Source organism: Eleginops maclovinus, chromosome 22 (genome assembly GCF_036324505.1).
Source record: "Eleginops maclovinus isolate JMC-PN-2008 ecotype Puerto Natales chromosome 22, JC_Emac_rtc_rv5, whole genome shotgun sequence".
NCBI classification, from domain to species: Eukaryota; Metazoa; Chordata; class Actinopteri; order Perciformes; family Eleginopidae; genus Eleginops; species Eleginops maclovinus.
Genome location: NC_086370.1, coordinates 5,275,389 through 5,291,490, shown reverse-complemented (window position 1 = coordinate 5,291,490; position 16,102 = coordinate 5,275,389). Strand labels below are relative to the sequence as shown.

The following is a 16,102-nucleotide window of genomic DNA, read 5'->3' as shown; positions in this document are numbered from 1 at the left end:
TGCCCCACTGTATTTAGCCAACAAATGTTAATGTAGGACCATATTATAAGATTGCTGTTCTAAACTATTCAGCTGGAAACATTAACAAGTCAGAGACATGTCCACCAAGTAATGGAGCTGAAGCAGTCCAAAATAACTCAAGGCTAGACCTTGAAAAGCCATATACAGTTCTCACTCCGGGACTACTTTAGTTTAAGTCAATCTGAAATCAAGGATCCATTGTTGCAAATGTAACAAAGGGGGGAGGGTCTTGGAAAACTATAACATTGTACACAAGGCAGTAATTAACTATTCCTTTCAACCAATAAGAGGCTCAAAAAAGTATTGCCTTCGAGACAATAGAACCGGTGGCAAAATGCTACCAAAAAAAACCAAGCCTTTTTTTTATACTCACATCAATTTGTTTAACCTGTCCATACATACAGTGGGGAGAACAAGTATTTGATACACTGCCAAGTTTGCAGGTTCTCCCACTTACAAAGCATGAAGAGGTCTGTAATTGTTATCATAGGTACCCTTCAACTGTGAGAGACGGAACCTAAAACAAAAATCCAGAAAATCACATTGTATGATTTTTAAATAATTAATTTGCATTTTATTGCATGACATAAGTATTTGATCACCTACCAACCAGTAAGAATTTCGGCTCTCACAGACCTGTTAGTGTTTCTTTAAGAAGCCCTCCTGTTCTCCACTCATTACTTGTATTAACTGCACCTGTTTGAACTCGTTACCTGTATAAAAGAGACCTGTCCACACACTCCACAATGGCCAAGACCAGAGAGCTGTGTAAGGACACCAGGGATAAAATTGTAGACCTGCACAAGGCTGGGATGGGCTACAGGACAATAGGCAAGCAGCTTGGTGAGAAGGCAACAACTGTTGGTGCAATTATTAGAAAATGGAAGAAGTTCAAGATGGCGGTCTATCTCCCTCGGTCTCGGGCTCCATGCAAGATCTCACCTCGTGGGGCATCAATGATCTTGAGGAAGGAGAGGGATCAGCCCAGAACTATACGGCAGGACCTGGTCAATGACCTGAAGAGAGCTGGGACCACAGTCTCAAAGAAAACCATTAGTAACACACTACGCCGTCATGGATTAAAATCCTGCAGCGCACGCAAGGTCCCCCTGCTCAAGTCAGCGCATGTCCTGGCCCATCTGAAGTTTGCCAATGACCATCTGGATGATCCAGAGGAAGAATGGGAGAAGGTCATGTGGTCTGATGAGACAAAAATAGAGCTTTTTGGTCTAAACTCCACTCGCCGTGTTTGGAGGAAGAAGGAGGATGAGTACAACCCCAAGAACACCATCCCAACCGTGAAGCATGGAGGTGGACACATCATTCTTTGGGGATGCTTTTCTGCAAAGGGGACAGGACGACTGCACCGTATTGAGGGGAGGATGGATGGGGCCATGTATCGCGAGATCTTGGCCAACAACCTCCTTCCCTCAGTAAGAGCATTGAAGATGGGTCGTGGCTGGGTCTTCCAGCATGACAACGACCCAAAACACACAGCCAGGGCAACTAAGGAGTGGCTCCGTAAGAAGCATCTCAAGGTCCTGGGGTGAACTAGCCAGTCTCCAGACCTGAACCCAATAGAAAATCTTTGGAGGGAGCTGAAAGTCCGTATTGCCCAGTGACAGCCCCAGAACCTGAAGGATCTGGAGAAGATCTGGATGGAGGAGTGGGCCAAAATCCCTGCTGCAGTGTGTGCAAACCTGGTCAAGAACTACAGGAAACATCTGCTCTCTGTAATTGCAAACAAAGGTTTCTGTACCAAATATTTAGTTCTGTTTTTCTGATGTATCAAATACTTATGTCATGCAATAAAATGCAAATTAATTACTTAAAAATCATACAATGTGATTTTCTGGATTTTTGTTTTAGATTCCGTCTCTCACAGTTGAACAGTACCTACAGACTTCGCTTTGTAAGTGGGAAAACCTGCAAAATCGGCAGTGTATCAAATACTTGCTCTCCTCACTGTACATTCATGATGTGCATAACGGCACACACTTTCTGAGTCTCATTGAAGAAACTTATTACGTTTTGGTAAAGACTAAAAAGGCCTTCTCCATCCCTGCAAACCTGACCGATTGCAGCATGAATTGGGAATGATTGTCGGATTTTCTGTCAGGATAATTACAAACATTTTACTTGGTAGCTCCTTCGAACTGCACAGTGGATGCAAAGTGGTTTCAAATGAGTTATAACCAGCCCTTTGAAGCATTTTAAGTCCATTAACCTTACTGAAAGCGAAAACTAAAACACACTTGTGCATTCTGACGGAGTCTCTTGTAGTTCAGGTTTGGAGCGTCTGATGGAAATCTGTTGTCTGAATGCATCACCCATGATCCACGTATTAGCCCAAAACAACACTAGCTCTGCCAAATCTCCATGGAGATAAATGGATAGAAGATGGCACGGAAGTGACAGTCAAATCAGTTTAATGGGCTGGTGGCTACAGTCTCTCAGCACCACTCTTGGCTCCATCCCTCTCCGGAACGTTGTCAATTTGACGATTAAAAAAGTGAGCTTGAACGAGAGCAAAAGGACAGGCTTTTATAGTTCCGGGCTACATAACGCTGGTTCAGCCGGGACAGTGGCAGTAGGGACGCACGCTGTCTAGTGGGCTTGTTCCGTCTCGAGTAAGAGCATCAGTGTGTTAATGCAGTGGCACTAATGCGCTAGAAGGCCTAAAGGAGCATTAAGGCAGGGATGACTGAGTGTTAAGCCTGAATAAAGCAGCTCAGCCTGTGTAAGCTGAGCTCTATCTGGATGGATTGGACTTCCCGTTGGTCTGCTCTTAGATAACCTTTTAAAAACACAAAATAAACATATAGTAGGTCTCGTTCACGTATAGTGGCATAAAACGCACGTGTAAAACATGTATGCGTGGCTGGGATTTTTTATTACACTGCAGATAACTGTATTTAGAAAAACAAATGACTTAATTAAACCCTAAATATTTAGTATGGTATTCCATAAATAGTATTTTGGCTAACCCGTGCTGTGCTTTTTCAACCAGCCAATCACAAGCAACCTGGACTGATAACCTTTGCTGCACTGACTGTGCGTTCCCCTGTCTGTAGATAACCAGCATCCCTCTGAGCCATTTAGTGTAAACTGATTACTGCTGAGAAATGAATTACTTTAAGAATCACTGGCAGCGGTGGAGTACAATTTCTTTTGAAAAATGTGTTTTAATCATCCCATAGGAGGACCATGTCTGTTCGATTATTTCAAATGCTCTGGCCACAGAAATTGCCTGCTATAATCTAGACCAATCGGTCACAAATACATCAGTCCTCAAGAAGCCGAATGTCCTAGAGAAAAATATGTCACTTTGAAGTCAATACAGTAGAGAGAACGCTAACAGAGGGTACTGTAATGTCAAAAAGAGTGAAGCTTTCAAGAGCCACCTTTAAAGGTGCTTTCAGATTTGCCCGATAAGGACTTAGGTCAGAGCTGTGTAGGATTGATCAGGCATGAACTTTTGTTAACAGTTTGGTTACACTTGATAGAAGGAAACAACCTAAACCCTCCCTATTCAAATAAGTAATCTTCCATTTAGTACACAGATTGTGGACATTATGCAACTATTTCATCTATCATTGTTGCGCAATACCACTGCTAATGTGCAATATACACTTTATTTTTTTGAATTTATGTACAATCTGTAAAATGTGTCAATCAAACCGGCACTTTTATATGTTCACTGACTTTTTAAAACAATGCTACTTATTTATTAACCATGGTGTTCTTTCCTTTTGCCTTTTGTCTGCCTTTTTATCAGTATCTGCTGTGACGTCGTAACTTTCCCCTCTGTGGGTCGACTGAAGGCATACTGATTCTGAATTGACATAACTTAAGTTACATGATGGAAAGGAAAAGCTTCATTAAAAAAAAGAACAACTGGTTTAACACGCGATAAAATGCCTCAATAATACAGATTTTAACTAATAAAAAGGGGTCTAAACTACATTACAATGATGGTGTTTGTCCGTGAATTTTCTGACTTAGTTACTTCAATACTACCGGGTACATCTGTCTAAAGTGCCACATGTTGCTCCAAGGAACAACGCTTGAGTTTATTCAAGTCAAGGTGAGCATGACAATGGAGATTCCAAAGAGATTGCAAGTGCCGACTTTGACAGACTCTTGTAAGGACGACTTTAAGAGAAGGAACGTAGAAAGGGTTTTTGTGTGGTTTGTGAAATGTTCTTTGTTTTTAGTGATGACAGAGAGAGTAAAGAACTGAAGAAAGGAACCATTGGGTACAGGTTCTGGTTCAGCACGGTTTCTAACAATAGTGTGAAAAGTACTTGAAGTTGGGTGAACAAAACAATTAGTTTGTATCTAATGGCATGCACTTTGTGTAATGTGGAGGCATGTGCAATACAATAGACTTAGACAGGGAAGACGTGTTTTTGTAGGCCGACACAGAAGTAAGCTGCGCATCAGTTTCCTCGACAAAAAAGCAATGCAATTTCTCCATGGGATTTTGGAGTATTGTAAAAAATAAGATCTGTGGAAAACGAACCTGTTTGATGAATGCATGTTTTGTTCCGCCGTCTAATCTCCACATGTGTACCCTACTTTTATCATTTTCAAATCATAGATCTAAATCGCCAGAAGCAAAATGCTAACGTTATGCTACAATCGATATACAGACGAGTACAGCAGGGTCGCAGGACTTCAAACGTCACGCCAACTTAAGATTGTTTCAACTGACTTTCGCGTGCTTGCATATTTTAACAAAGCTTTTCCTTTTAGCCACACTGAGTTTAACTAGAAGTCATGGCTGTTTTAATTACCAGTCTTACGTGTTCGGTGTAATGACGTACAACGTTCTAGACAGTTTCTGTAGTCCTGTTCAGCCACTGTTTCATGTAAACTCTTCAAAAATCCCCAGTGGGGGGGGGTCACTGCTGATGTATTTAATGTTGTAAAACAAAAAACGTGATCCCTCTCTTAAATTTGTGTCAACCACAGACCTTATTTCGAGCTGTTTTCCAAAATCCTAAGGAGAAATCCCATTCACTCTGAGACGAGGGAACCGAAAGTGGCAAAATGCTAACTCAGAAAGCCCTTTTGATGTATGACTGCTGACCCTCTGCACTGGTCTGTATATTAACCTACAGTTTGCTGCATCATTAACTGTTAGGATGCATTGTGAATCAGCTGTTTCCATCTCTTGACCTTTCTAAAACGAGAACCACTGTTTCCAGAGTCAAACAATCACCTGGTGTAAAAACTCAATTCCAGTATACATGTGTATTTTACCTGCATACATAGAAACTGAAACACACAGACACGAGCAGACATCCAAGCTGAGACACAGACTGACAGACTGAATGAGTGACAGTGGAACTTTCCCACAGCGAGAGGAGGAGGGAGGGGCAGCCAAGCATGAAATGAAAGCCCCAACTGTCATCCTGAGGACAGGATGAAGACTGACACATGCTGTACTGTACTGTATGGGAGTAAGGCTTTTCTTTTTCTGAAAGACACTTGCTCTCTTCCTGTTAAACTTTGAAATGATACAGAGTGATGTTTTATTAAATAATGAAAACATATTTGCTAAGGTCTTTCTGTTTTTAGAAAATAAGCTGAAAAATGTGCTCACAATAGAGCGATGGAACCATTCCCTAAACTCTGAAATGACTATTTTAGATGTTTCATTTTGTTTAACAACCTGAAATAAGGACTTTGGTTAAAACAAGTCTGACAGATTATTCAGCTTTTATTTTACGACATGAAATATGTCAGTAATTACCCCACTCAAGAATTTACTAAGCTAAGTGACTCAATGAAACTTCATCATGCCAAACGTGTGACCTTGATGTAGCTTAGCGTTAGCTTTCACTTGTCGAGATTGCATTCACGCTTAAATAAAATAATGTGGTGTCTATTTGTGGAGACTATCCCTTTGAGCAAAATGCGTAAGTATAATAAATGTGTTTTTGCCATTTCTGCAATATTTCAAAATCCAATTGGGAAAATCCCATTGGATTGGAGAGAGCCTTTTGAGATTCTATCTTCCGGGTCATCACTACACCATTCTATAGAGGTCAATATAATTCTCACTGAATCATTTTTAGGGATGCACGATTTATATTTGAGAGCAGATAAGGGAAATCTATAATTATACATTTTGCTGATAATGAAGCCAAATTGCTTTTAGGGACTGGAGCGCACCACGTACACACTCCAGTAGAGACAGCATGATTACTACGTGCATTATACATTTTTTGGAAGTCTTCTACTAGAAAAAATGTGGAGAACTATAAATGTTCTTTGTTGTGTTAACAGATTTGGTAAGGTCAGGGCTAGGGATTAATAAATCATCCATATTCACTCACTGTCATACCGTTTCTTGCCCTTATCCTGCAGAACATATGCTGATGATTTGTGTGAAAATGCTCTTAAGCAACGAATAAAATATAAATAAGGAACATCTGATGTGATTCCTGCAAGCTTGTGCAATAGATATTAGAAAGAAAAAGAAAAGGCCTGTGGCGGGATCTCTCAGGGAGTACAAAGTTTAAGGCTTTGTGGGCTCGGACCGTGTCTGAATGGACTCATGACTCAATTTAATGCCTCTACTTTTTACTTCTAGGAATAAGCAAGAAGAATGATTAAAGCATCTGAAGGCTGAATGGTGCCACAGGCGGGAAAATAAACCCTCGCTGCACTGATATTCAGTGTTATGCTCCTTTAAAAAGGTTAACCAGTTCCTAATTAATTAAACATCTTGTTACTTAATCACTGAGAGGAAGGCTGCCAATATCGACAGAAGAGAGGAGAATCATTTAGTGAGGAGCAGGACGAAGGAGCAGGACGATGAGGGGAAAGAAAAAAGCGCAGTGCTGCTCTCTGCTGGTCCAGTAGAGTGATTCAGTGAGGCTGTAATGAGGAGGATAGACTGCTTCTACAGGGGATAACTAGTTTTCTCTCCATTTAAACAATAATAAGAGTCATCATCTAGTCTCAAGTAACAAATGGAGGAACATTATGGTCCAGAAAGTTTATAAATCATGACACATGGACACTGAGCAAACACTATCAGAGGAAATAAACTCTGAAACAGCTAGAGGGAATACAATGACTTAGTCCAAAGTGTGGGACATGGTTTATTAGAATCAGGGTTTTTCTAGAAAAGTATAGTATGAGGGTAATACTGTGGAGCTGATTTTGTATATAAGATATATCAACTCTCGAAGAACATGACGCCCGTATATATACGAAGGCACCGTGGACATAAACAACAACGCAACGTCAGAGCTCCGTGCAAACCACCGCCTGCTGTCTGACGCTCTATTCCACACGGTTCATATTTTTGGAGTAGTTATACCATTTGTGACGAACCTTAATATCTTTTTCTGACATCACTTTAACATTTCATGGGGAAAATCTGCATTTTGGTATGAGGGTGCACTGTGCTACCCGGTTTAGACAAAACCCTGAGAATAGTTTCACTAGGGAATAAATGAATGATACTATAGCAGCATTAGAGAGCCTGAGGGCCACAGGATCAGAACCGTTTGACCTGTTTAGTATTTTAAATTCAGAATAGATGAATAGAGTTAGTGAAGGTAGGATTCCACCTGCTGCTAAATACAGAAAAGTGGATACAGCCAGAGCAGGGTTTCCGCTAGGATTTTTTCTTGAGTGTCCGTTAATAATTTATTTTACCGGACAAATTCGAAACTTACCGGTCCTGTTTCAATAACAGATGTTATAAAAGCAACTGTAATGTTAACACGTTTTTTTGCGACGTAAACGGTGATGTCATGACGCAGCACCAGTAATGTAGCTGTCAAAACACAAATGTCTAGGGATAGCCTACGTTATGTGTTGTATGAGCATTATTACCAGAGCTTTTGACCGGCAGGTTTTGAATTTACCGGTTTCTATATATTTTACCAGCTAAAAAACGGTAACGGAAACCCTGAGTCAGAGTAAGTTAACTCCCAACACTACACAATCATTGACTGAAACAATGTGTCAATTTACAGATCAAATAGTCAGATCAACACTAAATAGGTTCAACAAGAGCTGATTATCATCATCTTAATGAAGGGCTGATGTGTTAGCTAGGTGTACCTGGTAGGTATAGAGCTAATTAGCGTGGAAGAGACCAAGAGACCACAAACTGGTTTTTTATCTCATTGAAACAACAATCAACTCTTTTGTTCAACGTATTATTATTGTTAGTTCAAAACACAACATTTAAAAAACACAACTAAATTTAACTGTTAAATGTTAAATATTTGGTCAAATCTTAATTTTTTTTCTTGTCTTGGGAAAGAAGTTTTTTAAGCGTTGTGGGAAATATTTGTGTTTTTTCAGACCTGGCGAACAAGCTATCCCCACATAAAGTATCATTTACAGTAGCTAATTAGTTGGTTTTCATTCAAAATATGTTAAAACTTCAGTGTAAGTGCGAGAGCCTTGTAAGCACACTTTGCTATATTAAGTTAAATATGGAGAGAATGTGTAACTTGAGTAAATGCTGCTACCTGTATGCGTCTTAAAAACGGCGGTTGCCGACAAGAGATTTCATAAGACTACTCATCATCATGACGCTGAACATTAGCCGCCTTTAGTGTGTTTATAGCCTACTGTTAGCTTTTACTTACTCTATTGTGAGTGCATTTACACTTCAACTATTATAAAAGTGGTTTTAATATGTGGAGATGATCCTGCTGAACCAATCGAGAAGATAGATAAAAGGATGTTTACAGCAGATGTTATTTTCTGCAAAATTCCTTGTTGTCAAAGAAGTCCTTGCAATGCTAGCTCCCGGGTCGGCCTACAAAAATACTTCATCACTCTATCCTTATGCCAGAGCATTTGCACGACACCTGCTCTTGTAAAGTGTAAACTGGCGTTATCTTTGCTAATAATAAAAAATCTGCCATGTCCCTGTAACCGTTGATGAAGTGGGATTCATCATTCAGCACCTGGGTAAGAAAACACATGGACGGTTTCTCTAGAGAAATCTCCAGATGTGCCAAATGCTCTTAACTATCAGAAATGTTTAATAATGCTGCAGCAGGAAGCCCTCTGAGCCCAGCCAGCATCCTATCACTGCCTCTCATTGACGTACGTCTCCTTCCCTCGACACTGCAAGGCTAACTCGTCCTCCACGCCTCTAAAGCATGTACCTACAGGTGTGTATGCAAGCTGCTCGCTCCACATTAGCATGTGTGGGCCGGTGCCAGTGTTCCTATGTGTGACAGCAGAGCAGGAGCAAGGACGAGCCGTCAAGAGCGCCCTGCAGCTGCTGGCAAGATCTGCTGGCAAGATCTGCTGAGCCAGCACGGAGGGGAGCATGTGCCAGCTCACAGTCGTCGTCGTCACCGCCCCCCAGCACAAATCCTAACACTGACACAAGCGTGCGTGTGCGTGTGCGTGTGCGTGTGCGTGTGTGTGTGCGTGTGTGTGTGTGGCAGGGAACAGTAACATTCTTGTCCTTTACATGGAGTATTTTCTGTATACACAGTATACATGTTGTGTGATATGTCTGTATTTTTATATTGTTGTGGTATCTGAATGTAATCAGTCGTTGTGACCTTTTGCATTATTATACTCTATTGATATACATGTGGTTAACTGTTTCTATATATTTGCTGTTGATCTTTATCTTATTTCTAATTGATTATCATTTATTTTTTAATGTGTGGAACATGTTAACTTACTGCAGGTGTGACAAACCAAATTTGGAAAGAATAGAATATATTTGATCTAATCTGATCTGGTCTAATCTAATTTCACTATAAAAACGTGAGATAAACTTCTATCAAAATGCATCTTTTAAAATGTAATTAGTGGAATAACTTTTCAGAATCAGAATCGGTTTTATTACCAAGTAGGTTTACACATACGAAGAATTTAGCTTTAGTACGTGTGGTGCATACAAAGACACAGAAAGGAGAATACGTAGCAAAACTAAATGAAATAAAATAGGACTGTTATGCCAGCTATTTAAAAAAACCTTAAAAACTATTATAACAAATGAACAATATTTACATACGACAAATACTATATACTCATTTTAAAGTGTAGAGCTGTGCTGATTTAAAACCAGAACACAGAGGTGAATGTATACATACATAACAAAATGTCTCAATCATGAATCTTTTGTTTATCAGAACTTATGACAGTAAAACGCTACATGATGCCACAATATCAATGATCTGATAATGTCAAATATAGAATAATATAGAAGATATAGAGAGTCATTTACTTCAGAATGAGTACTTTATTATTACTTCATTATTATGATATGAATATAAGTACTTTTACTAAAGTAAAGGGTCTGAAACCAGCATTTTTGTCTGGATTATAGGCAGTGGATGGACACACACATACTCTCACACACACAGGAAATGGGCAGTGTGTGTGGACAGTGAGGGTGGAATTACAGCAGAGTTGCTCAGGTGAGTCAGCACTGCAGTGGTCACAGCCGGAGAAACACACCCAGACTCAGTGGGCAGATAAGGTTTTATCCAAACCCTTAAACAAACTGATCAATCCCAGCAAAGCTCTGCAGTCTGAGCACTAAATCAGCCGCTGAACAAAAGCTTGTTTTGAAATCAATTAAGTCCATCACTGTCTGCTGTGTTTGTAAAGCACTGCTAAAGGAGGGGGCAGTTCCCTCATGCTTAGCTTCACGAGGTAACAGATTTCCACTCTCAACTCCTGAGGCTTCCCAACAACATCCATTCATTGTCTGGATAAAAATAGCTGTGACATATTGAATATGACTCATCAGGCATGGCTGGCTGCTGTTGCTGCTTTATGAGCAACATGAGTAAACATGCCTCAGGCTGCACGATGCATTCACTGACCATTGCAGAAAACACCTATCAGTACAACTGATATCAGTATGCACAGGCTTTCATTATCAACCAAACCCTTTAGAATGGCTCAAATCAGGTACATTATGTCTGATGTATTCATTATAATCACCACTGTATACATCCCATTCAAATGTGCACATTTTTACTTGAACTTCTTATGTTTATATTAATATTTTATTTCATATTGAACATTTTATTTTGACTTAAAATGTGTATATTTATTATCTATATTTCAAGCTCTTATTTTTATATAGATATTTTTATTTTATATTCGATAGTTTATTTTAATTTCTCACGTTTATATAAATATCGTTATTGTTTTTATGCACAGTCTTACTTTAACTTCCTACATTTGTGAAATATTTTCATTCTATTTTATTTTATTTGTTATTTAACATGTTATTTTAACGTTGGATGTGTATATTTATATCTATATGTTATTTATTATGGCACATTCTTACTTAACCTTCCTATTTTAATATAAATATTTGTATTCTGTATTGTGTAATTTTAAATGGGAGCAACTGTCACAAAAGGGAATTTCAGTCAGGATAAATAAAGTACTCTGGTTATCAAATGCTCCATGACCATTAAAGAAAAGCAGTAATATAGAAAGGAAAAGGGAGAGAACAAAGACTTTAAAAGGCATGACAACTACCAATATATTACTCAAATTGACCAATTTCCAAGATCACAACGTATAGAATAGACCTACATTTTCTTGTGAATCCAATACTTTATTAGCATTATGCTAACGTGACTTTCTTAACCTTGGACACAATATTTTTATGTAAATAACCTTGCCAATTTTTACGCAAATGTTAAACCGCATCCCTTGAGATGGAGTTTACTCAACAGCTCAGAGACATGTCAATTCACCTGTTGTCTCGCTAGATTCCAGCCACATCTCATGGCATGCTAGCTGTTTCCAAGGTCATGATTACAATTTGAAGTTCAATTAACAATATCTACATGAGAACTAAGCAAAGTCAATATGCTGAGAAGACTGTGCAAAGAAATGTCAAGTTCAGTAAAAGCTGGACTTTGAACGAGTATCTTTTGTCATAATACAGCTTTGTTGAATGCTCGTTTCTAAAATGTGGTCGAGTTTGACAATGCAGAGGTTGTTCATTTCCGCTAACCGACCGCTGCTAAGGAAAACACACTGTTGCTGGAGGAGGATCAAGGGACTATGTGCAATCATATCAATCCGCAGAAAGAAGTCCAATAAATTTAATGTAAACTGTGGACAACAACACTTTGTTTTTCTCCATCAGAAAACACCATGAAATACTTTTGGAATATTAATATAAAAGATCATTAAAAAGGACAAAAAAAGTCTCGTCAGCAGAAGACAGAAGCAAATCATGCTCAAAAGTAATCCACCATCTGAGGGAAGTGCGCTACTACAGATTACACGTCACAGGGCATCACAGGCATTGTGATGACGAAAAGGATTATAATCCCCCTCATAGGTAGCCCCCATATGAGCCGTTCAAACCCCATACAAAAGTCTGGGTTTTTCATGCTTCCATTGCCGGCAAACATGCAGTTGGGTTTAGGTAACAGTCACGATCCTGTCACAATTTGCAAGATCAATTGTGGAAAACATAATTACTCTAATATGTTATTTTTAAGTTGTTACCGCTGATATTTGGGAATTCTCAAGTTATGGCTTGCAAATTCTTAAATGTAAATTGATATTGGAAATAGGCTACTAGATGCATACCGAATTGAAGGTGGTTCCTTAATATTAATGCAGACTGTTCATGAATAGGTATGTTATGAATATGTGCAAAAAACTCATAAACTTTAAGATTTTCTTTTGTAGTTTTGGGGTGGATATGCCCCGGAGGGAATGGGGAATCAGATGCAGCAAGGTGTTGGCTGAAGCTGCAACACACCTACAGCATCTCATGCTGGTTTATGCGTGAGAGATTCAACGAGAAAACGACACCTCTAATTTAATGTTGCCAACGCAACACACACACGTTTTCCGCTCATAAATAAAACAGTCAAGGACATGACATCGATACCGTCGGGCAAAAACATTCACCAAGTTAGCCGCAGCCGTACAAACACAAAAACGGAAGTACAGGCCATCTGATTTCAAAATTAGAATTATTTTTTCCAGTAAAAAATGTTGAAAACCACATAAATGCATACATGGAAAGAACAAAACGGATAAACATCAGCAAAGCATGCTTGTTGGTCAATCAAAATCCGAACATTGCTTAGCCTACATTATGTAAACGACCATAACTTGACATTAACAATAAAAAGGAGAAACAAAGTGTAAACCTTTCCTCTGAATTGTATGACATAATGACGTTCCATAAAAGCTCATGTATTAAAATATTGATTGCTCTAAAAGTATTCTCTGTTCTCCTAATTATCAGATAAAATCAGGAAATATCAACGGATTTTATTTTGAAATTGTTAAACGGAAGTTGTTGTTGTTGTTGAGATCGCTTGCAGAAATGTCGCTCAATAGTATGCATTTAGGGTCCCTAACTGAACGGCAATACATTTGTTTTCGTTATACAACATAACGATTGAAAATGAAAATAAAATAAACATGTTTAATCGAAATGACACATTCTTAGTTTTAAACAATAGGCTAAAAAGAAAGCATAGCTGCTCATAAGTGACTCCCATCTGGAAAGCGTTACGATATGTTGCTAGCTTAAGCCGTTAGCTGCCACATCATTTCACCTGCTCGTGTTCACATTTCTAAAATAGGGGTTTACTGAAAACACTGTCTTCCTTACCTTTCGCCTCACAGTCAGCACAGTGTTTGTTTTCTTCCTCCCTCAGCAGCTGAGACAGAATGACCTGATGCTGCTCGTTCAGTTTCTGGGCTTTTTCTCTCTCCGAGCGGGTCGTCATTTCGCCAAAGTTTGGGAGTGAGTCCCGCTTGTGTAGAGCCGATAAAAACACACTGGAGTCCTCAGCCTGTGTTGACACGGATATCACATCCCCTGATAGCTGCTCTGCACTGCTTGCTAGCTTGCAACCTGCTCACAAGGTAATATCATGGATGTAAAGCAGCATCATCCCTGCTGCCTTCACGGCCGTCGGAATTGTTGTACACCCGCTCGTCAATCAGAAACAGTATCAGCTTTCAGTATGTTTGGACACAATTCATGTGTTTCCAGGAGCTCTTAATGTATACTACATGCATATACTGGACACACATACAGAAGACATTTAGATAAAACAAGGACAGCAAGATAAAAGACATAAGCAGACTAGCCTATAGATATTATGTGCATGAATTGTTACAAATGTATGGCCAATTTATAAAACGCTGTGCTGCATTTTAAGGGGTGATTTGTAACAATTCATTTTATGTTCTAAGATAATTTGTAAATATGTATACAATATTTGCAATGTATGTAAATTCAATGTATATGCCTATTAATTGTACTTCCAGTTAGCCAAATCAGTGATTCCGTGCTTCCCTCAGTATCATACAGTGATTGTGTAAAGGTCTGTTTTTGTGTGTGTTTCTTTGGGATTATGTTATCACTCTCAGCCAGGGCTCCTGTAGCTGTCCTAATTAGGGACATTTTCTATAATGCTGTTCCTTCATGTCATGATGCGATGATTCAAAGGTGTTATTGTCACATGCACAATAGCTACATTGCAATGTTAACAATGAAAACCTCAAGTCCCTCCAGCAACGCAACATAAAATATAAATAAGACATAAAAACAAATGAAATAGTGTGAAAGAAAAATAAATTTAATAAAAATGTAAATTTAATGGTGCAAATATCCAAGTACATTTAGAAATAAATCAACTATAACTATAAACTAAATACTGTGCCTGCTAGTGAAGCTGTTAGTGACTGTTTAGAAAATGACTCTTCATAGAATCTCATCAGCAACAACTTTCAACCAATTTCGAGCAACCAGCGAGGCAACACGAGGAATGGATAAATGATTGCTTAACAGAATATTGGACTGGACTTATAACTTCAAACTGTACATTTTACTTTTATATTTCATTTAACATGCCATTCTTGCACACTGAATGAATGATTGTTCATAGTCATGGTTTGTATTTGTTGAAGTCGGCGGTGGAAAAACTAGCTGAGACTATACTCAGCTAAGGAGCTTATAGTTGCTGTGGGACAGGAGTATAAACATGCCTAACCAATAAATATGGCAACCCGCAACACAAGAGACACAAAAAATTGCGTTTGCAACTCATACTAGCTAAATATATGAGCATTTTTAAGATTGTTCTCAACATATTTACCTCAATTAAATTACATCCGACCTTGGTGTAAAGGGAGATTTGACCCATATCTATGATTGATATCTTTAATTATCAATCAGTTTCTTGATCAATTTATCAGTTTTTTGTTTATAAAATGTCATTAAAATGTTGATCAGTGTTTCCCAAAGCCCTGGATGACATCATTTGTGTTCAAACCGAGGAGATGTCTGTATGAGTGGAGAAACCAGAAAATGTTTAAGAAGCTGGAATTAAAAAATATATAATCAATAAAATCAAAACTGAATATTTTTTTATATTACATCAAAATATACACATGTATACTAAAAGTCACCTGCAGTGTTTTGTTCTTGTATGTAGTTGGAACAAGCTTTCCCCCTGTGATAAGCCTCTAAGTGTTACTATAACGGGAGCAGTAGACCGGTGGCATGGCTGTGGGAGAATAGCAGACAGGCACAGCTGGACAAAACAAGCACACACACATGCTGGACTTTTTCCTGCTGTTCAGTTCAAAAGTCTAAGTCTTAGTTTTTTCAACTTTGAAGGGGATTCAAACTTAAAGTTATCCACCTGTCTGCTTTTGTTTAACAGATATCCCTGCAGTCATTTGAAGCAGTAACTAACAGGACAGAGGACATCATTAGATGAATTAGTGCAAGTTATCATCCGTATTGTACCTTAATAATAATCATCATCATCATCATCATCATCATCATCATCATCATCATCATCATCATCATAATAATAATAATAATAATACATTTGAAAAAAGACATGAAAAAATATATAATACTTTGTTCATCCTGTGGGGAAAAAAAATGTTTTGTGGCAGTTGCTCTGTTTAAAAAATATATATATAAATATATATATATATATATAAAAATAAAAATACTGAACATTTTTCTTTTTGGAAAAAGATAATAAGTCCAAGTAGGAATGTGCAATAAAAAGATAAAATAAAGCAAATATATTTATATACAGAT

General features: G+C 38.4%; 1 protein-coding gene across 3 annotated transcripts in view; it reads right to left on the bottom strand.

Annotated features, from left to right (window-relative positions):
• LOC134858657 (stromal membrane-associated protein 1-like) overlaps window positions 1-13,941 on the bottom strand; it is a 106,789-nt gene extending 92,848 nt beyond the window's left edge. For all 3 annotated transcript variants that reach the window (XM_063874652.1, XM_063874653.1, XM_063874654.1), the window contains exon 1: window positions 13,646-13,941. In XM_063874652.1, coding sequence (XP_063730722.1) covers window positions 13,646-13,763 — 118 coding nt within the window. In that variant the 5' untranslated portion in view covers window positions 13,764-13,941. The remainder of the gene's footprint in view (window positions 1-13,645) is intronic.
• Window positions 13,942-16,102: the final 2,161 nt, after the last annotated feature.